The sequence below is a fragment of the Rhinopithecus bieti genome, unplaced genomic scaffold, assembly GCF_001698545.2.
Source record: "Rhinopithecus bieti isolate Rb0 unplaced genomic scaffold, ASM169854v2 scaffold_1557, whole genome shotgun sequence".
NCBI classification, from domain to species: Eukaryota; Metazoa; Chordata; class Mammalia; order Primates; family Cercopithecidae; genus Rhinopithecus; species Rhinopithecus bieti.
Window position 1 is genome coordinate 135,049 of NW_016803512.1, and position 23,428 is coordinate 158,476.

At 48.8% G+C, this 23,428-nt stretch overlaps 1 protein-coding gene across 1 annotated transcript in view; it reads right to left on the reverse strand.

Annotated features, from left to right (window-relative positions):
- LOC108539280 (acetoacetyl-CoA synthetase-like) overlaps positions 1 to 23,168 on the reverse strand; it is a 32,235-nt gene extending 9,067 nt beyond the window's left edge. Inside the window, 7 exon segments of the mRNA XM_017887863.1 lie at positions 3,145 to 3,301; positions 8,381 to 8,585; positions 10,457 to 10,537; positions 11,394 to 11,460; positions 17,371 to 17,496; positions 18,530 to 18,590; positions 23,097 to 23,168. Of these exon segments, the coding sequence (XP_017743352.1) occupies positions 3,164 to 3,301; positions 8,381 to 8,585; positions 10,457 to 10,537; positions 11,394 to 11,460; positions 17,371 to 17,496; positions 18,530 to 18,590; positions 23,097 to 23,168 (750 nt within the window). The 3' untranslated portion in view covers positions 3,145 to 3,163.
- Between the last annotated feature and the right edge of the window lie 260 nt (positions 23,169 to 23,428).

The following is a 23,428-nucleotide window of genomic DNA, read 5'->3' on the forward strand; positions in this document are numbered from 1 at the left end:
AAAAAAAAAAAAAAAAAAGAGGTTTCCTGACACCGTTACAGGATCATTCAATTCCTGTACTTCAATCCCATCCATCATTCCAGGCCCAATGTCAGAACCTGTATCACTCAGGACCAGGGGACAGGGCAGCCCCCATGTCAAACATTACCAAAGGGAAAAGAGAGCTTTGGAGACTCTCACATCATCAATTAAGTGCTGTGACCTGAAAATGACACGTCCCTTCCACTCACAACTCATTGGCCTTCATAGAGCACATGGCCTAGCCTTGATTCCACAATTCTTATTCTTGAGGGGTTTTCATGCCTAACTTCTGCCCCTTTTCCTCAACTATCAATTCCTCATGGTAAGTTTTTAAAGTTTTTAAAGATACTGATGCCCAGACTTTTCTCCAAACTATTTAACTCATCACCTCAAGTCAGGAGCTCGAGACAAGCCTGGGCAACATGATGAAACTACATCTCTTCCAAATATACAAAAATGAGCCAGGCGTGGTGGTGCACACCTGTAATCCCAGCTACTCGGGAGGCTGAGGCACAAGAATTGAACCTGGGAGGCAGAGGTTGCAGTGAGCCGGTATCATGCCACTGCACTCCAACCTAAGTGACAGAGTGAGACTCTGTCTAAAAAAAAAAAAAAAAAAAAAAAAAAAAAAAAAAAAAAAAATTCTTGGGGAAAAGGGGAAAAAAAATAATTTTAAAATAAAAAAAAAAAAAAAAAAAAAAAAAAAATCAGAATCCTTAGGAGTAAGGGCCTAGAAATCGGATTTTACAATTCAGATAAAACATACATTTAGAGTCCACAGCAAAAATCTTAACTGTACATCTCAAATATCTTTATTATGGTAAAACATATATAACATAAGACTTGCCACTTTACCTGTTTTTAAGTGTACAGTACAGTGGCATTAAGTACATTCACAGTGTTATGCGAAAGTCACCACCATCCATTTCTAGAAACTTTTCGTCATCCCAAACTAAAACTACGTACCCATTAACTATTCACTCCCCATTTCTTCTCCCCCTCTTCCCTGAATAAGCTCTGGTCTACTTTCTGTCCCTATGAATTGGACTATTCTGGGTTATTTCAGATAAGCGGAATCATACATTGTTTGTCATTTTGTGACCGGTGTCTGTCATGATAATGTGTTCAAGGTTCATGCACACTGTAGTGTGTATCAGAACTTCATTCCTTTTCATGGCTGAATAATATTCTATTGTCGGGATGGAACAGATTTTGTTTATCCATATTCATCAGCGAATGCTTGTGTTGTTTCTACCTTTTGGTGACTGTGAATAACCCTGCTACAAACACTAGCATACAAGCATCTGTTTGTGTCCTTGCTTTCAGTTCTTTTGGGTATATACCTAGGAGTGCAATTCCTGGCTCACAGGGTAATTACATGTTTAACTTTTTGAGGACCCACCAGTGTGTTTCCACAGCAGCCGCCCCAATTTACATTCCCACCAGCAAGGCACCAGGGTTCCAGTTTCTCCACATCCTCACCAAAGCCCAAGTTTTTGGTCCACACATATAAACTCAAGGAACCACAATGTGAATAAAGACATCTACCATTTTCTGCATCCCAGAAGGTACCCTCATGGAAACTGGTATCGTTGCAAGCTCCCCAGCAGCCAGGATCAAGAACCACATCCTAAACTTTCAGTGGTTCTCTCTCTGTCAAGGCTGGCTAAGTCACAACCTAAAAATAAACCTCAAGTCTGAAGATGGAACATTAAAAATGACATTGTCACCTGGACAGAGTGGCTAATAACGCCCCAGCAGGCCGGAGCCCATCAATCATGGGCCTCTGCCTTCTGTTTGGAGAGCTGAGGAAGACGCCAAGATGGGAAGGAGGGATGCAGCACAGGGTAAGCTGGGGTGGCTGCCTGACATAGAAACCCCAACCCATGCCTCCCGCAAACTGGGAACAATAAATCTAGCAGCCAGATAGAAGCACTGCCCTCCCTGAATTCTATTTGCAAGGTCAACCAGGCCTAACAGAACTGTCGCATCGGCGCTGCAATCATTTATGACCCACTCTTGCCGTGTCTGAACATGAAAGCAATTATCCGATACATACTTTGGCAAGAACCTGAAGTTCCCATCAAGGGGGAGAGAAACACTGTCAAATCAGGATATTTAAAGAATGAATGAATGAAAAGAAGGAAAGCCATAAAGACACACTCATAATGAAAATTTGAAACTTTCCACTTCCCTAGACATCACATAAGACTTAAGAGTCAGAATCCTTTTGAAAGCTCCATCGTCTAAAGAGTATAAATAGTATCTTTTCAGAAACCCACAATTTCAATCAAGCTGGAATAATGGGAAGTACCATTCACTGAATGTCATCTTTTAAAATTTCATGACACACGAAATGATTCTCACTCAAACTCGAATTAGAGGCTCAAGCATGTGAGAGCTTGTGACAACGTCAAAGTGACTTGCAAAATGTACACGTAATTGATCTTCTTCACTGCGGTATGATTTTTTTATCAATCTAGATATTCAGAAAGTACCCAATGAAAGGGCTGCAAAAATCAGTGTTATCAAAAGAGGGAGTCCCTCTATCCTTCTTGGGAGCTCTTTCCAAAAAGGCTGGCCCTAGCCCACGTGCCCTTGGGCAAGTTCCTTGAACTTGGGCCTTATTCCCCACCTTCAAAATAGGGATAATGATGACACCTACCTCCTAGAGTTATCGTCAGGCTCGTGGCCCTGGAACAGCGCCCAGCATATGGTATGTATATAACAATGTTAGCTATCATTGGCAGCAAGTGGCTAAGCCCCAATGGCTCAACAGAACCCAGCCCAAAGCCCACACAACTGTGACTCCAGCCCCTGAAGCCAGTGGTCTCAGGCCCTGTTGCAAAAGGAGAGCTCGGCAGACCACACAGTAGAAGCCATATCCTTTAGCCACCAGACAGCCCAGGCTGACAAAATCCTTAGCAACAGGCACAGAGGGGACCCGGTAGTCATTACCAAAACTGCAGCTCCCTCCACCCCAGCCTGGGTGAGGCATGAGCACCCACCACCTCCCTCTTCAAATGCCTTCTTTCAGGTGCCAGTTCCCACCAGCAGTCCTTAAGCACTGCTTGCCTGCAGGCCAGAGACTCCTGTGCCAGGCATTCAAGATTTCCATCCTACCTGTGCCAGCCAGTCTGACTCAGAAGCCCTGCAGCTCAGGGATGTCCCAGTACAGATGCAGAGCCTCAGGGTTCGAGAAAGCACCTCGTTGCTCCACCGCTTTTCCAGCGATGATCTGTTTGACGGCAACTTCCACTTTCTTGCCATTGAGCGTATACTGCGAGGGGAGGGTAGAAAAAAACAAGAAACTGCATTTAAACCTGAAGGGGGGGGAAACGCACAGCCATGGGTATATCCAGGCCCCAAATGCCCAGCTTCCACCCGGTGAGCCAAGACTGAATGAGTCTCAGCTCCAAGACACCCCCTCTCCCTGCCAGGTGTGCAAACATGCTCCAAAGTATGCTGAACTGACAACTGCCCCCTATGTTTGGGAGACAGAACCTGTTCTTCTGAAAGGCAATTTCAAGACTTAGTGCTGAAACCCCACTGTAACACTCTCCAAAACCCTCTCACGCTGCCCCTGGCACAGCTACTGAGAAAGTGAGGCTATCTCAAAGATGCCCAGAGGTCACTGTGAGCACGTTCTCTTCTAACGCTGCACGCTCCACCGGGCCCCACCGCACGTGTCACATCCAAGCTGACCTCAAGAGGGCCCCCGAGACACCCCACGGACCCCAGCAGTGCATATTCCAGACGGGAATATTAAAAAAAGAGTGTCTCTCAGGGTTCAGGATCTGCCTGACTGGGATAAAAATGCGGACCTAAGATCTGAGCAGGCACCCTGAGCAAGAAAGTTTTCAGGGAAGATTTGGCTTCTGCCACCACATCTGGGGGATGCTGGGTGAATACCTGAACCTGAGTTCCTTTCCTCAAATGAAAGTGGGGGTGCCAGCGCCTAGGCTGTAGGGCTGTCAGGGGGTGAATAGGTCAGTGCACACACAGCTTCAGAAGCGCCTGGCTACTATGTTTTATTACAATTTTACTTGTATTTATATTTTTAATTTTACTTTATATATTTTATCACGTTATTCCATGATAAAGACTAACTTACTGCCATTACCCATCACTTCAGGAGTGGCCCAGCTTCCTAGGGCTGCAGGTGAGAGCGTCCCCAAGCTCCTATGAACTCCTCCTCGGAGCCAACCATCTGCAGCGGACGGGGCATTGCTGTTTCTCGTAGTTGCACCCTTTCCAAACATTCAGAGCTCCCTCTAAGATTTGTGGCACGTGTTTCACCTTGAATCCAAACGAGCCTTTGGTGGCGTGGGTGTGTTGTGGGCTTTAACCTCAAGAGCAACAGAGCCCAGTGAGGCTCCTCTGCCTGAGCTCTGGATCACTGGCGCTGTTTTTTCAAACCTGAGATGTAAATAAAACTCACTCCCTTGAAACATTCAGTCGACGTGTGATCTAATTAGGGATCTAAGCACCAGCTTCCGAGGGCCTGCCTGTCACTTCAAGTGGTGTCGCCGGCCCTCCCGCTGTGAGATGCAAACGTCTTGCCTGCTCCGTGCCCCACTATGCTTCATGCAGGGGTCCACGTGCAGCTCATGGGCGCTAATAACGCCACCTTCCACCCACCAGCAAAATACAGTGGCATCCCCTTGAAAGAAATCCTGCTACCATTTCTTCTGGGGAGAGAGGAAAGGGAGAGGAAAGGGAAAGAGAAAGGCAGAAGCCGCCGCCCCCGTGCCCCTGCATGGGGCCTCCCCAGATAGACAAGAGCCCAGCAGCCTCCTGTCAGGAAGGGCCGGACATTCCAGCCATGACCTGAGCAAAGGCCCACTGGACTTGGACAGCCATGGCTGCACTGGGGGCTGCAGGCAGGAAGCCCTCAAATGTCAGGAGTCCATTCCACTTGGCCATGACCCTCCTGGGGTCCCCAGGTCTTTATTCCTGGTGAGCAGAAGGCAGGGCTGACTATGAACACCATGTCCTTGGGCAGGACCCCTCGTCTCTCTGGGTTTCCTCATCTGTGAGATAGATGGGCGTGAGGAACACAAGTTTGTCCCACCTCACAAGGGTCAGAGGACCAGCTCCCGACCCACCACTCACTCACCAGACCCCCAAAGCACCTGCTGTTGGCCAAGCAGCTGAGCTCTGAGAGGAGATGAACCCACAAGGTTCCTGTCCTCAAGAAGCCTTCACTCCAGATAAGAAGATGTGGACACACACAAGAACTCACCCTCAGTCCATGGCAAACACTGTCAAAGCTAAAGATGCAGGTCAGGACACGGTTCAAACAGGAAATGCAAGGACAGCCTCTCTGATATTTGAGCAGAGAGCAGCTGAGATCAGGTGTGCGGAAGGGCTTTGCGCGGTGCGCAGACCTACTCTGATGGTGAGCGGAGACAGCACAGAAACAGGCACGACGGCTGCATTCAGGCACCCTGTGGCCCGCGGCACCACCAGGCAGGCTCTGTTGTCAACCCATCTGAGAGATGAGGAAACTGAGGCTTTAATGCTAAGTGAGTTGCCCAAAGTCTTGCCTCAGGGGCAGAGGGGGAGCCAGGGCTAAATGACAGAGCCCCTGTGCATGAAGACCCTCAGAGGCGCCGCTGTGAAGGCCGGCGGCAAGGACCACGCCAGCAAGAGCCTCCCTAGTCCCCACCGCATCATCACCCTGAGCTGTGGCGGGCGGGTGAGGGGCTCCTCTCCTCGTGTCATAGGCCACAGATGGATGAGTCTTACTCAAAACGAGGAGTGGGGCTGGCTCCACTCTCCTGAAATCTCCAAATCTCTCCTGAAAACCTGCCAAGCCCCCCACCCCCACCGCAAATGCTGAAAACGGTGCTGGCTTCCCAGGGAACAGAAGCGGCAGTGTCTCTCCACGCAGAGACAGAGACACGCTGCCTCTCATTCCCACCCCTTGGACAGCCCTGGGCTCAGGCTATTCTTGGGGTGGTGCGGGGAGGGTAGCCTACTCTCCACAAGCACCGTGTGAAGGGTCAGACCTGCAAAAGGCTCTCCTGCCTCAGCAAGGCCCCAGGACTTTGCAGATGGGACCTCAATTGTCCTCTTCTGACCCTGAAGTGGGTCCAGTTCCTGAATGCGCAGGCTGGGGCCACGCCGTGTCACCTCCCTGTGGAGGCTGGGCCCATCCCTAGCTCAGCAACAAAAGAGGCAAATTCTCTCCTAAGCCTGCCCGAGGGTCCAAAAATTCAAGGGCATTCAAAACCTGGAGGAACCCTCCCAATGGCTTCCCGAATTGACCCAGGAGAAGATCCTACCTGGGGAGAAAAGAGCCCAGAGCCCAGCTGGGTGCCCTGGCTGCAAGCCCACGAAAGCCAGGATAACCATGGAAAGAAGCGTGACTAGTTTCTCCCTTCCTAATGAACTGCTCTCCACTACTCTTGTGATCAGATACGGTTTGGTAAGAACCATTTTAGAAGCAAAAGACCCAAGTTCTTTTTCAATAAAATAAAGCCAAGGGGACAAATTCAAATTCCAGTCCCCTAAAATATTTCGGATGAGACAGCACTTACTCACCCAAGAAAAACCTTAGACCCTCATCAGGAAAAGACAAAAAGCATCACTGATTAAAGAAGTACTTTCTTGGAGAGCACCAATGTCCCCACAGAGAGCTGCCAAGAGTCACTAAGCAAAAAAAAAAAAAGAGAGATGGATGGAAAGCTCCCAAGCTGCAGGGCTCTTCCCACGCAGAACCAGAATGCAAAGGAAATGTGTGGACACCATAGAAAAGGAATCAAAATGGCAGATGTGGGCAGGGGCGGGAAGAGGAGGAAAAGGGGTCCCCAGTGGGAATCGCTCCTCCAGGGATGCACGCAGTGGCCGTGCTGTGAGCACTCTCCTCTGGCCCCGCCACTGGACAGATTGTTTTCAAGATGTTGAAAGAACTTTTCTTAAAGAGAATGATCTACAGGTTTCAAAGTCAATGGTATCACATATTTCAACATTCTCCAGAAAACAGCCTCTCCTGGTAAATCCTGTCTCTGGTTATACCTCACAGACTCAGTCGGCCCCCAGGCAATGTCAAAGTCAGCTTCCCCTGGGAACTCAGTGAGTGTCTGCTCCCATCTTCTCCTTAACGGATAGCCAGTCTGTAGGCTTTAAATACAGCCTGCCACTGTCTGTTTAAATTGTTGCGTGTGTACATTCCCACCCACACACACACACAAAACAGCTTCTGTCAGCTTGTGGGGACATCCATTTTGTAAGCAATGCAAATTAAAGCTGTGACCCAATCTGGGTGAACCTCCTCCTCCCTGACATAGAATCGAAGCAGAGTGTACTGGGGCTGGGAGCTGGGGGTTAGGGGCAACAACACAGCCTTCTGAAGACCTGCCTCTAAAGAGTCAAGTCTTGTCTGTATCGGTAGAACTTAAAATTAAAAGGCAAGAGCCACAGCTCCCAGCAGCTCTTTAAAAAGTTAAAATTGGCTGGGTGCGGTGGCTCACGCCTGTCATCCAGCACTTTGGGAGGCCAAGGTGGACAGATCACGAGGTCAGGAGTTCGAGACCAGTCTGGCCAAGATGGTGAAACTGTCTCTACTAGAAATACAAAAATTAGCTGGGCACAGTGGCAGGTACCTGTAATCCCAGCTACTCAGGAGGCTGAGGCAGGAGAATTGCTTGAATCTGGGGAAGTTGCAGTGAGCCAAGATCACACCACTGCACTCCAGCCTGAACGACAGAGCAAGACTCCATCTCAAAAAAAAAAAAAAAAATTGGCTGGGTGCTGTGGCTCAACCTGTAATCCCAGCACTTTGGGAGGCCGAGGTGGGTGGATCTCTTGAGGTCAGGAGTTCGAAATCAACCTGGCCAACATGGCAAAACCCTGTCTCCACTAAGAATACAAAAATTAGCTGAGTATGGTGGCATACATCTGTGGTCCCAGCTACTCAGGAGGCTGAGTCAGGAGAATTGCTGGAACCTGGGAGGCGGAGGTTGCAGTGAGCCGAGATTGAGCCATCACACTCCAGCCTGGGTGACAGAGCAAGACTCAGTCTCAAAAAAATAAATAAAAATTTTTAAAAGTTAAAATTAATGTTCTCATTAAAAATTTTGAGAACACACTAAAACCAGGGGTTAGCAGGGGGAAGCCAGTTGGGCCTGCAGGGCTGGGCCTGCTAACCCTCCAAACATGGGTATTTAGCAGAAGCTGCTTTAAATGCAGTCTCAGGAAGGACAGGAAAAAAGATGGCAGGGAAAGGATGGCATTGCGAGGCAATGTGGACAAATGATATATAAAGCACCAGCAAGCTGCTCAGATGTGAGCGCCCCTTGTGGGCTCATGGGATGATGGCAGCAGTCTCCCCGCTGGCAGAAGATGGTCATACCGGGATGCCCTTGGTTTCCAGAATAAGGCTGGGCACATGGCGCACAGATAAGCCCATGTGGATGGTGTCATGAATCCTCTTCACCAAGTCAGGCTGGAAGGCGTGCCCGGAGGCCATCTTCAGGAAGAGGATCACCCTCTCCTCCCCGTACTTGTTATACTGGGGGACACACAGGCTGTCCTCCACCTCCTTGAAGGAGTCCACGGTGGAGACAGGAGAGGGCACACATTCACACAGGGGGCCCCTCAGTGTGGGGTCGGGCCTCACAGCAACCTGGCAGGGCAGGAGGGGCAGGCTGCGTCCCCCAGGCCTACCAGGGGTGCCTGTGTTCTCCCAGCCCACCAAGGAGGAGAGCCTTGGAGGGACATTTGCTGAGGGAGCTGTTTCACAAGTGGAAGAAAGCCCATCACTGGGGAGGCAGAGAGAGCTTCAGCTTTGGCAGGACAGGCAATGTTTTACCGGGGGGCCAGGTGTGGGCCTTACTCACTTAATAAGAGATTAATTCAAGATAAAAAAAGAGGGCCAGGTATGGTGGCTCATGCCTGTAATCCTAGCACTCTAGGAGGCTGAGGTGGGAGGATCATTTAAGTCCAGGAGATTGAGACCAGCCTGAACAACATAGGGAGACTTTGTCTCTACAAAAAAGTAATAACTAAGCCAGGCATGGTAGCACATGCCTGTAGACACAGCTACTCAGGAAGCTGAGGCACGAGGATTGCTTGAGCCTAGGAGGTCGAGGCTGCAGTGAGCTGATTCTGCCACTGCTCCCCAGCCTGGGCAACAGAGTGAGACCCTGTCTTAAAAAAAAAGGAAGCAGGTGGCTGGATACAGTGGCTCACACCTATAATCCCAGCACTTTGAGAGGCCAAAGTGGGTTGATTACTTGAGCTCAGGAGTTCGAGACAAGCCTGGCCAACATGTCAAAACCTCATCTCTAAAAAAACCACAAAAATTAGCTGGGCATAGCGGTGCACACCTGTAGACCCAGCTACTCGGGAGTCTGAAGTGAGAGGATCGCTTGAGACAAGGAGGCGGAGGTTGCAGTGAGCCGAGATCGCACCACTGCACTCCAGCCTGGGTGAGAGAATAAGACCCTGTCTCAAAAACCAAAAGTAAAAATTAAAAAAAAAAAAAAAAAAAAGGCAGGAGCCTGTGGTGGGTACTCCCCTGGAGGGAGGAACAAAGGCTGGAATCAGACCATCAGGGTTTCTCCACCCTGGCTACACAAATGACCTTGACACAAGTTTAGAACTCTGACCTAAGCAACAGCGTGTGAGGCCATCTGACCGACTCTGCAGCCCGGCTGGGTCCCTGGGCCGGGCAGTTTGAAGGCCCACAGAGGACTCCACCATGCAGTTGTGAGACTCACAGGCCTACACTGTCTGTGCTTGGTGTCCTGCATGGTGTCGTGTAGCCTTCAGCAATCCTGCACCCACTCTGTGCTTCTGGTTTCTTAACCCATAAAGAGCAGACGCAAGTTGGCCGGGCACAGTGGCTCATGCCTGTAATCCCAGCACTTTGGGAGGCCAAGGCGGGCGGATCACTTGCAGTCAGGAGTTTGAGACCAGCCTGGTCAACATGGCGAAACCCCATCTCTACTAAAAATACAAAAATTAGTTGGGCATGGTGGTGCATGTCTGTAATTCAAGCTACTGAGGAGGCTGAGGCATGAGAATTGCTTCAACCTGGGAGGCAGAGGTTGCAGTGAGCCAAGATCATGCCACTGCAGACCAGCCTGGGTGACAAAGGGAGACTGTCTCAAAAAAACAAAACGAAAAAAGAGTAAAAGCAAGTAACTAGCCCAACAGAGCTCACCAGGAGGATGATGTACAATGGGGAAGGGGATGGGCCAAGGGACCTTAAAGACCCCATTCGAGGTTTTATGAGGACGGCAGTGTGTGCAAGGTATGATCTGAAAAGGAGGTCAGGCTCTCAAATGTCCACTGTCACACCAGAGACCAAGGGGCCAGAGTCATGCCAAAGGTAGGGCCTTTGGAAATGGCCCCTGGGGCTCACACCAGGACCCTCCTCCTTCCTGGATGCTCAAGAACGCTCAGGGAGAAGAAGAGTATACCAACGTTGTAGATTTCCAGGCTGCCGAACCACACCCTGTTGGGGTTAAGCGTGCCGTCATTGGAAGGAGAGAAGAGGTCAGGGCTACACCGCAGCTCTGAAGTGAGGAAACTCCCAGGGGTTGCAGAGGAGGGTGGTCACCCCCCTTCCACATGGCATCCCCCAGGACCAGTCATGGATGCTCCCCTCCCCAGCTCCTTGCCCCTCCACCCGGCTCTTTCTCCCTCTGGTCAAAGCTCGACATCGAGGGAGGCCCCTCCGTGCAAGAACAGCTGTCACCTCACTCCCTTCCCACCTGCACACGCGTCCCGTGCCGGGTGTGGACACTGCTGTGCCTTTGCTGTGGGAACCCCCACCCTGACACCCCTACCTGAGAACCCCATCACAGGGCAGGGAAACTCGGATCACGCCCAGACCCAGCCCTTGCGAAGGAAGCTGGCACAGGGATGCCCCACCCCAGGAATGACACAGGAAGGGTCCAAGATGGGGGACAGTTGGCCACGTCACAGAATGAGCAGACAATGCTTCCTCGGAGGGGATCTTCAGGCTCAGGGGCAGCATGTGCACGGGCACGGGGGCGTCAAGGGCGGCATGTGCATGGGCACGGGGGCGTCAGGGGCGGCATGTGCACGGGCACGGGGGCGTCAGGGGTAGCATGTGCACGGGGGCGTCAGGGGTGGCATGTGCACGGGCACGGGGGCGTCAGGGGCGGCATGTGCACAGGCACAGGGGCGGGGACACATGGCACACCAGCCGGTGGGGGATTGGGGGGTCCCAGACATCAGTAGAGGTGTGGGTGGTATGGACACCCTGGTGCTGGATTAGAGTGGGGTGCCCAGGAAGGGGGTCACTGACTCTCATAGAAAATGCCTCCTCCCGGACCCCCATGCCTCCAGAAGGTGAGGCTCCAAGGCAGAGAAGCTGACTCCACAGCCCTTACCTCCAGCCAAGCATGATGATGCCGCCGGTCTTGGGGTTGATTCTGCAGTCACCATGAGCCCAGATACCTGCAAGGATGGCAGAGGCGCCTGGTCACCCCAAGGAGAAGGGGCCATGACGGGCTGCCTGGACAGACGCTGGGTGCAGGTCCACAGACATATGGGGCCCAGAGGCAGGTTTGGCATTGGGCTAGAGGCAGAAGGGAGCCAGCATATTCCAGACTGCCCCAAGGAAAAATCCTCTAGTGGGGGCTGCTTCCCGGGCAGCTCTGACACAGCCGGTGAGGAGAAACGCAGCTCCTGGGGCACCAGCAAGGACCCGGGAATTCAGGAGCATCTGGAGACAACTCGAGTGGAGCACAGGAAAGAATGAGCCACGTCTTGGGAAGCAAGAGTGGTCAGGGGCAGCGGAGGGCACAAAGTGTGCAGAGGTTGGGGCCAGATCTTAGAATGTAATACAACAGCTCATGGCCAGGAAGGAGGCTACTGCACCAGTCCCAGTCATGCAGGCTTGAACCAAAGCCTTAACCACACGGACAGAGAACTGATTAGCAGGTCAAACCCAGGGGATGAGGAGGGGGGAGGAAGAGGAAAGAGCCAGGAGTGACGGCAACACGGTATCAGCAGGCTAATGAGTGACCACGTGTGCAGCTGTTCAGAGAAGGCCTGCGTGCTGGGGTGGTTGCCGTGAAGCTGATCGACGAGGGGGATCAAATCCCAGGTTTGGACGCAGCATCTAAGGAGCGAGGTTCCTTTGCCACATCCTCCACCCAGGTGCCAAACAGTGAAGAGAAGCCATGCATCTGAGAGTCACCAAAGGAGCAGTTAACTCACCCTCAGCCCTTGGTCAGCCACACTGGGGAACTGGCTGGCCATCATCAAAAGCGCATCTCTGCCGCTTTGCAACATAGGAAGTCATTGGCCTCAGCATCAGGCTGTCCTCCTGAAATAAGCCCCAAAGATTTCCTGTGATCCAGGAAGGGAAAACAGTAAAGAAGCCAGCTTCCATGTCTTCACTGACAGGTGGTAGCCTCAGAAAACATCTCTTTTCTCCCAAATTTTGAGACACTTCTCCAGTACTTCTCCACTCCAAGGCAAGCGCTAACCCAAACAGTTCACGACTCAACAGCTATGTAGTCTATCCACGCCTTCATGTGACATGGTGAAAGAGACACTGCCACAAGCCACAGCCAAGCCTTCTATAGGGATGAAGGCCAAGGGGACTGTGTGCAGTGAGTGCATGGTCCCTGGGTGGCAGCTGAAGAGAATGAAATGAGCCCTAAGCTACTTAATCTGATGCAAAAAAGAGAATTGCAGGCCTTCAGGTCTTCCTCCCACCTCCCCAGGCTGGAGAATGAAACCAATTCTTTCTCATTGGACTTTTTTTTTTTTTAGATGGAGTTTCACTCTGGAGTACAGTGGCACGATCTTGGCTCACTGAAACCTCCACCTCCTGGGTTCGAGCAATTCGCCTGCCTCAGCCTCCGAAGTAGCTGGGATTACAGGTGCCTGCCACCACACCCAGCTAATTTTTGTATTTTTAGTAGAGACTGGGTTTCACCATGTTGGTCAGGCTGGTCTCAAAACTCCTGACCTCAGGTGATCCTCCTGCCTTGGCCTCCCAAAGTGCTGGAATTACAGGTGTGAGCGACCGTACCTGGCCTCTCATTGGACTTTTAAAAGATTCACATACACAAATCAGGAAGAAAAAAATCCACTCTTAGGCTTGCAATTGATGTGCCCGGTTTCTGCAGGAGGACATCTGTACGGCTACTCAGCAAACTGAGTTTAGAAAGGCAGCCCCAGGAGATGAGAGCTGCAAGTCTGTGCCGCTCACCTGGGAATCCTGCCTTATTCTGGAACTTTGCTGCCAGCAGCAACACAGTCTTGTTTGCCTGGAGTCAGATCTCCCTTGAATTAGATGGGAAATTTCTGGGTTTTCTGGGCCATTTGAAATACTGTGCCCTAATTACTGAGACCCTGGAAACGAAGAGAAAAAGGAAGATGTAAATCCACTCTGAAGAAATTTTCTTTTGTGGAAACTTCCCCCTGACATACTTTGATCCCTTGCAAAGCCGAGCTGAGAGGAGGAATCCACAAGTAGTGGCTGGCTCCAGGGCACCACAAAGGAAGCTGCTTGATGGCAAAACAAAGCCGCAGAAGCAATGTCTTCCTTTCTACAGCAGACTGAACAGATTTAGATCATTCTCGTTCTTCAAGGCACTGACTTCAGCCCTGAGCCTCCTGAGAGCTGAGGCAAAAGTGGAACCACAGTGGGAACAGGTGACTGCCAATAACAGACCAGGCCTGTCTGGAATGTGTCATCTGCAATGACTTAAATCTTAAGCTTGCTTTTACTTTCTTTTAAAATATTAGGTTTTTAAAAATAATAAAAAGCAGCCAGGTGCGAGGGCTCACACCTGTTTCCCCAGCACTTTGGGAGGCCGAGGTGGGCGGATCATGAGGTCAGGAGTTCGAGACCAGCCTGGCTAATATAGTGACACCTGGTCTCTACTAAAAATACAAAAATTAGACTGGTGTGGTGATGCGTGCCTGTAATCCCAGCTACTCATGAGGCTGAGGCAGGAGAAGCCGAGATGGTGCCACTGCACCCTAGCCTGGGCAACAGAGTGAGACTCCATCTCAAAAAATAAAAATAAAAAGCCATAAAGAAAACCAAAATGGGCTCATAATCTCACCACTCAGGTAAGCCCTTATTCACACTCGTTATTCATTTATTCACACAATCACACATATGTACTTTCTTTTTAAAATTTACAGAAGGCCCAGTGCGGTGGTTCGCACTAGTAATCCCAGCACTTGAGGAGGCTGAGGTGGGAGGATTGCTTGAGCTCAAGAGTTTAAGATCAGCCTGGGCAACAGAGAGAGACCTCATCTCTACAAAAAATATGAAAATTAACCAGACATGGTAGCACACACCTGTAGTCCAGCTACTTGGGAGGCGGGAGGATCCTCTGAGCCCTGGACATCAAGGCTGCAGTGAGCTGAGATCACATCACTGCACTCCAGCCTGGGGGACAGATGGAGACCCTGTATCTAAGAAAATAAATAAATAAATAAAATATACAGTTTACACAAAAGGGATGCTATGTCTTCTGTTCTTGAACTCTCATTTTCACTTACTATCTTCCTGAATCTTTCCATACCAGCATGATGGGATTCGATCAGGCTGATGGGGAAAATATTAGTTATGATACCCACAAAACCCTTCCGGAAGGCCCGAGGGTTTTCACATGACTTCAGTAATAGACGGGGCTAAAGGCGGCCTGGTCCCATTACCTTTAGTTAAATAGATTAGAATAGTAAACAGTGGGATGTGGGGAAGTTAACTTGTTTACTCCTGTGGTCTTAAGACTGACCTTCAGACATTTGAGGGCAGGATGGCTCCCTTGGGAGGTCAACTAGGGCTATTTCCCACTAATGATGTGTGCTTTTGGAACCTCACTTTTAATCATTATCTACAAGTGTGTTGACTCAGAGCTTCTGTTGTTAATTATGTACTAAATAAATGCCTGGAGTGCAAGCTGCTGAGGGCTGTGGCTGCCATTCTTTACAGGACTCTCCTTGGAGTCTGTGAGTGGCCTCAGACCCTCAGCTGGACTGGAAAAGCAGAGTATCTGTGCCATCAGTGTACGTTTATTCATCCGTTGTTTGGGCCAGGGTCTGTGGGCAGACCCCTGCAGCTAATGCCCTCTTGTGAGGAGCAATGCCTCATCAGCACACGGCCTGTTTCCGTTTTCACCTAGCATATCTTTTAAGGTAACGATGTTCGTAAACCCACTCCCAGCTGTGGAAAGGAAGACTTGCTCTTGTTGCTTGGTTTTGCCACCACGCCATTTCCTATACAGCCCAAGAATCTCTCAGCGCTGGTGCCTGAGGAATGGTCTAAGTGCAGCCTATGTTCACCCTGTCCAGGAAAACAGCTTCAGGTCTCATGATCTGATCTGCCTTTGTCTTTCCACATTTATTCATGTCTCTCATCTACACCCAGGAAGTATCAGAGGAAGCTACCTATAAAACTGACTTCACGATAGGATTACTCAAAGAGAAGCAAAACCCTACCCTAAAGGTAAGAGGACTACAAAAACAAAGTGATGATTTCAGCTCTGAGTTTCCTAGCAGCCAAGGCAAAAATGGAAATATTACACATCACAAAGTATATGTTTTCTTCAAGAAGGAGTATCAGTTTCAAAAAGAGGTCATTCTGAAATTAATCCTGAGAGACATCACATGAGCCCTTGCACATGTGACAAAAAAAGTGACAGAAAAGCGAGTTTTCAAAGAACAATGTTACAGAAGATGAAGGGCTGTCATTTCTTGGATGGATCCTCAAGCTGAGATTCTAATCCTTTTGGCCTCTCCTCCCAAGGCAGGAGCCCCTGCCCTCTTCTTCAGGGTCATCTGAAGAGTTTCTCTACATCCACTCTTGCTTTTCTGCATTCGTACATCTGCACAGCTGCTCACAGCTCTGGGCATAGGTGCAGCAGGTATGCAGTGGAGGCTGAGCCACCCCTGGGGGGATGCCCCACACAGCGGCAGGAAGGCGCTATTCCAGGCACAATGGCTTTACAGTGGCACACAAATACGCAGGGCAGGAAAGATTCCTGGCAAATCCTAGCACTTGCTGCTTTCTGATTCTCCATACGTCTATGCTAAACCACATTACCTTTTGAGAGACTGCAGCGAGCAAGTACTGAGTATAAATAACTCAGAAACACAAGGCTAAACGATGAATTATATGGCAGCAATAACTCCAGACTGCTTATGAAATAAAAATAGAGACAGGAATCAGAGCTTTAAATAAAAGACTTCCCTGTGTTGTAACCAAGCGAGTTACAGAGAAACGCCACACTTTGAGATGAACTCAGGAGTCCTTTATTAGCCGGCAACCCAGAGACAGCTGGTGCTCAAAATTTTCTTGACCCCAAAGGGGCTAGATTTTCTTTTATACTTTGGTTTAGAGAGTGGAGGGGGAGCCTAGCTGTAGCAATCTTACATAAGTAAAACAGGCAAAAAAAAAAAAAGTTAAAAAGACAAACGGTTACAGGAAAACAAACAGTTCCAGGTGCAGGGGCTTTAAATTCATCACAAGGTGACAGGTGTGGGGGCTCTGGGTGTTTTCTGCTGGACACAAACATCGTGGGGGGCTTTAGGGTACTATCACCTGGGCGAATTCCTGGGAACTGCAGACATAGCTTGCCTCAGCACCTTATCAGTTAACTGCACTCTTTGATATTCTGAGAGTCAGCTGGCACGAGTTAAGTCCTTGAGGAAAGGGGGTGGGTGAGGAACCCTTGATGTCTTGTAAATGAAGGAGCCAAATGGAGTCCATCTGGCTTTTTCAATTAAGGGAGAGTCTATCAATATTAAAACAAGGTACAGTATCACACCTGCTTTGGGGCAAGGCAGCGCTCAAAACAGGACACTCAGGGGTGTCAGTCTATGTGAGAGTGACATGTCCGGTTGTAAATCCTTCCACAGCAAAAGTGCTCTTCCTCTAGCATCTCCATGAGGACTGAATGATGGTGAGACACACAAAGGAAGAGACCTCAGCCAGACACCACTTCCACATGCCACTCCTCTTGAACAGGCAGGCATTTCCCTGTTTCAGCGAGTGGGCCCTGCACCCTCCACCCTGCCACATGCAAACCAGAGGCTCATGCCAGCTACCAACAACAGGGGCCCAGGCCAAGAGGCTTTGGGCAAAGATGGCTGAGATTCAGCTAAACCCAGATTACAGTTACACATGATAGCTTCAAGCTGAAGACAAGATATCCATCAAAAATTCATTATTGTCCCACTGGCAGAATGAGCTACATGCAGCTTCTCCAAGCCCTGGTGGGGGAAGGAAGAGGGGAGGGGCAAGATGGGAAGGGAAGGATGAGGATACACAATGAGACACAGAAGGCCCAGCCAAGGCAGAGGCTGGGCAGCTCTGTCTGCATGTCTCCAACCGACCTGGGAATGTGGAGAAATACGCCTTCCTGTACTTGTTGCCGTTCTCATTGTTCCAGAAGTGTGTGAGCTAGCAAGGGATCGGCTTAGTACATAGCAGCTCGCTGCTGTCTCCCCAAACCGCCTTTTCTAATATGGGAGAATTAAAAATAAGCCCAACACACACCACAGCCACACACCCTGGCTATCTCTCTTAAGCTATTACTTATTATGCAATATTCCAGACATATACAAAGGTACAGAGATGGTCCATGCCAACACACTTGTCATGGCAGCCTAATAATGTGTTTCTCCCGGATGAAGTTGCCTCCCTATATGTGCTCCCCAAAATCGCTGTCTTGAACATGGCGATTGGTTATTTCTCTGTGTGTTAACATTTTTGCTCCATCCACATGCGTCCCTGAATAGCATGTATCGTCACTCTGCATGCGTCTGAACACACACACGCTGCCCTTCTACGTGTCCCGCATCTTCCTGAGCTCACTCAGCATGACGTCTGGATGGCTCGTTTGGGCTACTACACGTCGCTCTGGTTCATTCCTGTTTACTGCTTCGTCATTCGTCACATGTGATCACAGAACTTCTGCACAAAGATGGACATTTCTATTGTTCCCAATTTTGTTTTCCATTATAAACCATGGGGTTACAAACATTCTTGCATGGATCACAAGTCAGTCTTCTGGGAGTGGAATTCCTAGATCACAGGGCACGTATGCATCTTCAGCGTCACTGACTACTCCCGCATTGCTCTGCAGAGCAGCTACACTGATAGCACAGCTGGATTTCCAGCTGCCAGGCCCAGCACAGCGGGAGACTATCCCTTTCACGACCAGGATCTCAGATGCTCAGAGCTGGCCACTGCCTGTGAATCCAGCACCAGGGTTCAGATTCAGGGCAACAACCACCCTTGCCCGCCATTTCTGAGCACACAGCTCTCCGTCTGTTCTCCAGCTCGACCCTGACCTCTCAGGGGCTGGGGACTAGGAGCCCGGTGGGTGTTAAACCAAGCTGTGGGGAAAGGACATCATGCTACAAGTGACAGGGGCCTCCCCTCCGAGGGCTGTTTTGGAGAACCATCACCAAGCAAAGTTACACATCCGAGCGCTCCCAAGCTCCCAACTCACGCCTAATCACAGAAAGAAACAGTTGGCGGAGCCATCACCTTCCTCGTTCCACGCTTCCATGGCCATGCCCAGGTTCTGGGCCTGAATCTGACTGTGGCACTATTCACAATAGCAAAGATGAGAAATCAACCTACCTATCCATCTAACGATGATGGGATACAGAGACCATAGTGTCCATTCACAACGGAACACTCTTCAGCCAGACCCAGATACTGAAATCACGCATCGGGAGCCACATGGTTGAACCTGGAGGAAATGATAGTAAATGAAATGAGCTACACTGAGAAAGACAAACACTGCATCACTTCACTCATGAGGCATCTAAAAATCTTGATCTCATAGACCTAGAAAGCACCCTAGTGCTTACCAGGGTTTGAGGGGAAGGTGGGGCCTGGGCGGGGAAATGGGTACAAAGTTCCACACTTTATGAGAAGAATAAAACCCGCAGTTCTATTCCACAGCAGGGTGACCAGGGATATTATCAGAGGGTAATTTTCAGGACAGCTAACAAGGAGGATTCTGAATGTCCTCCCCCAAAGAAACAACTCTATGAGGCAAAAGAAAGGCTAAGTATCCTGATTCTGTCATGACACAATGCATACAGGGACCAAAACGTCCCACTCTACTCTCTAGTTGTGCACCTTTACTATGGGGCAAGTTCGTATTTAAAGAAATGTAAAGACACAATGCGAAAATTCTCATGCAACCATGAAATGCCCTGAAGTTCCAAAGCCAGCCTGAGAAATCCAAACTATGTCAGATGCAGCACATTCCCCACTTTCAAATTTCATCCCAAAGCTACAAGACCCACTTCCACCTAGACAGAGCAGAGAACCCAGAAGTAACCCTGCACAACAGCAATTATCTGGCTTTCAACCAACTCCACAAAAATAAGCAATGGACAAAGGACTCGCTATGCAGTGAATGGTGCCAGGATGCGTGGCTAGCAGAAGAGTTAACACTGGAGCCCCACCTCTCACCACATGGAAAACCTAACTCAAGGTGAATGCAAGATTTCAGTAGAAGACCTCAAACTATGAAAGTCCTACAAGAAAACCTTGGAAATACCTTTCTCACGACAGGCCAAATTTGGTAAACCATTTATATGGCTTACTCCCCAAAAGCAATGGCAAGAAAAACCAAAATGAACTAGTCGGGCCTAAGAAACGAAACATCTGCCACAAAGCAAAATAAATCACCATCACGGTGAATACACAGGCTACAGGATCGAGAAAATGTTCCCAAACTATTTCTGACCAAGGTCTTATAGCCAGAATCTACCAAGACCTTAAATCAAAAAGCAGAAAAGCAAATAATCCAATTTAAAAAATGGGCAAAAATCATAAATGCACACTTGTCAAGGCAGGACAGACAAGCGACCAACAGGCATGAAAAAATGCTCAACAGCACCAATCATCAGAGAAACAGAACTTGCAAGCACAGGGAGATGCCGTCTGACGCCACTCAGCATGGCCCTTCGTCCAAAGTCAAAACATAACATGCTGGTGAGGTAGCAGAGGACAGGGAAGGCTGCTACACTCTCAGTGTGAATGTAAACTAGCTCTCACAATGTGGGTTTGGAGATTACTCAAGGGTACTTACAAAGGAACTACCCTCTGACCCAGCAATCCCACCATGGGTATCTACTCAAAGGAAAACAAACGCTTCCATCAAAAAAACACACGCACTCCTGTGTCCTCAGAGTGCTATTCACAAGAACAAAACGGTGAGATGGACCTATGTGCAAATCAACAGTGGATTTTTTTTTAAGTTTGGTACACAGACACTGCAAAACTCTACGCAGATTAAAAAAAAAAATTCATGCCCTCAGCAGCAACAAGGATGGACCTGGAGGCCATTATGCTAAGCAAGCTAAAACAATGACAGAACACCAAATACATCATGTTCTCACTTACAGGTGGAAGCTAAACACTGAACACGCCCAAACATAAAGATGAAAAAAACCAAAAAAACAAAACAAAAAAAAACAGACACTGGGCCAACCAGGCGGAAAAAGGAGGAAGACAGGGAGACTTGGTGGAAGAACCACTCGACTGCTACTGCGCTCACTGCCGGGGTGACAGGGTTCATCGGGAACCCAAGCTTCAGCACTTCAGCTCCCTGTTATACACTCACGTGCCCGACCTGCAAACTGCACCCTTTACTCACAATACAAGTAGAGGTCACTTCAGAAATCAAGGTTAAAAGTGGAAAATAAATTCTTAAAAAAGGAAAAGAGGAAATCTGTAGTGATCCAAACAATTCATTACTGGCATAAACAAAGAAAGACACTGAATGGACAAAATTGGGGAGCCAAATAATCAACCTAAACTTTCACACAGTGAAAACATAGTCTGCAAAAGCTCACCAAGCCGTAACTGTTGAAAAAACCGGGTGTTCATGTGCAAAAGACTGAAACAGTTCCCTTATGTTGCAAAATACATAAAAATCAACGCAAAACCCATTGAACACCCAAGTTCAATCCTGAAACCAAAAAAACTCCCAAGGGGAAAACACAGGATCAGCGTTTATTTGTGGGAAAACACAAATCTGTGTACCCACAGACAATACAATGGCTTCACCATCCTCCTTTCCTCCCCCTGAGCGGGACGCAGAAATCACTGCTAACAAAAGCAAATATCAGCGTTTGAGACTTTAGACCTCTCTACATGGGAGGGAAAACAATGAACCCCAAGAGAAGGCATCCTATATTGGAGAAAAAGATGATTGGGGGAAAATTATGGAAAATCATAAATTTGAAAGGGGTTGTCATCTAACCTATTTAGGAAACTAAAGGTACTGGCTGGGCGCGGTGGCTCACGCCTGTAATCCCAGCACTTTGGGAGGCCGAGACGGGCGGATCACAAGGTCAGGAGATCGAGACCATACTGGCCAACATTGGTGAAACCCCCGTCTCTACTAAAAATACAAAAAAAAATTAGCCGGGCGTGGTGGGAGGCGCCTGTAGTCCCAGCTACTCAGGAGGCTGAGCAGGAGAATGGCGTGAACCCGGGGAGGCGGAGCTTGCAGTGAAGCCGAGATCGGCCACTGCACTCGCAGGCCTGGGCAAACCTTGAAGCGAGATCTCTGTCTCAAAGAAAGAAACTAAAGGTACTAAGTGGGGGGAAAGGATAAAAACAAATACACAAGCTACAAATGTGCAAAGGACCTGCAGTAGCCACTTCCACAAAGAAAACATGAAACTGACTCTCAGCTAAAAGAAGAGTGGCACCACATCATTCTCATGCCAAACACACACTAAGATACTGTCAAACTCCACTGAGAATGAGCAGTACTCAAAGGAGCAATAGAAGTTTTGGAAGGCAGGGGCCTATGTAGATTCATGCAAAGGGAAACTCTTATACGCTATTGTTGGCATTGAAAATTAGTGTATATACTGTGAAAAAAAGTCAGAGCTTCCTCAAAAAATTAAAATTACCATTACCAGTTCATCCGGTCATTCCCACACTTGGTGTACATTTACAGCAAAGGAAACCTGTCCTTTAAGGAGTTACCTGCCTTCCTGTGTTTAATGAAGCACGATTCATGATACCCAAGACAGGGAATCAATCTACCTGACCATCCCAACGAAGGGATATGGAAACTGTGGTATGTCCACACAACACAGCTCTCCTCAGTCATGCGCAAATCACGTCCTTTCCATTTGGAACAACATGGATGAACCTGGAAAATACTATGCTAAGTAAAATAAGCCAGGCATAGAAAGACAACCACAGCATCATCTCACTTATATGGAATCCAAAAAACTTTACCTTCAAGAAGTAGAAGCACAGGAGTGGTTTGCTGTGGAAGATTCATTTTGGAAACATAGTTGCAGTTAGATGACAAAAATGCATTCTGGTGTTGTATTTTTCAAAACAGCTAGAAGGGAACAATTTGTTCTCCCAAGAGAGAAATAATACCTGATCTTCGGAAACAGATATGCTAAGTATCCTGGTTTGATCATTACTCAAAATATACACATATCAATAAACCGCAGAGACACAAAATGTTTGAGACCAGCCTGACCAACATGGAGAAACCCCCGTCTCTACTAAAAATACAAAATTAGCCCAGCATGGTGGCTGGCACCTGCCTGTAATTCCAGCTACTAGGGAGGCTGAATCAGGAGAATTGCTTGAACCTGGGAAGCGGAGATTGTGGTGAGCTGCGATTGCGCCATTGTACTCCAGCCTGGGCAACAAGAGTGAAAACCCCGTCTCAAATAACAAAGAAAAGAAAATGAAAAAAGGAACACACAGGGGTAAAATTTCATTGAGAATGGAAACTACATGTGAATGATTTTTTTTTTTTACTTGGGCAATAAAATCACAAGCAACAAAAGCAAAAATAGACACGCAAGGCTACAGCAGACTGAAAAGCTGCTGCACCACAAAGGAAATGGCAAACTCAATGAGAAAGGTTGAAAGAGGATTTGGGGGACTCACATATCTGCTGGGGGCTTGTTACGGAAAATATAGAACATATACACAGTACTCAGTAGCAACAACGAGAAAAAAGAACAAATGATCCACTGAAACTTCGGCAGGGACCCTGAAATATATTTCTACAAAGACAACATTAAACTGCAGTGAAGCTCCCTACCCCGTTGGGTGGCCACGACAGGATGTACAGGAGGGGACACTTGTTGCCGGGGGATGGAGAAAAGCAGCCCATGTCCTGACAGCTGGAACGCACATGGAAGCCTGGAGACAGCTAGGATCTCTTTTCCTCCTCCTGAGGCTTGGACACCTGCAGCCAAACCTGGGCCTGGGCCTGGCCCCGACCCCAACCTGGGCTGGGTTTCCCCTTATTCCAGCAGCTGCAGCTTCCCTCTCTATGTACATGGGGGTGTTTCCCTGAAAAAAAATCCTGAACCCCTAAAAATATCACAGCCTGCTACGTTGCCACCCTCAAAAGCCCTTGTTGGGGAAATG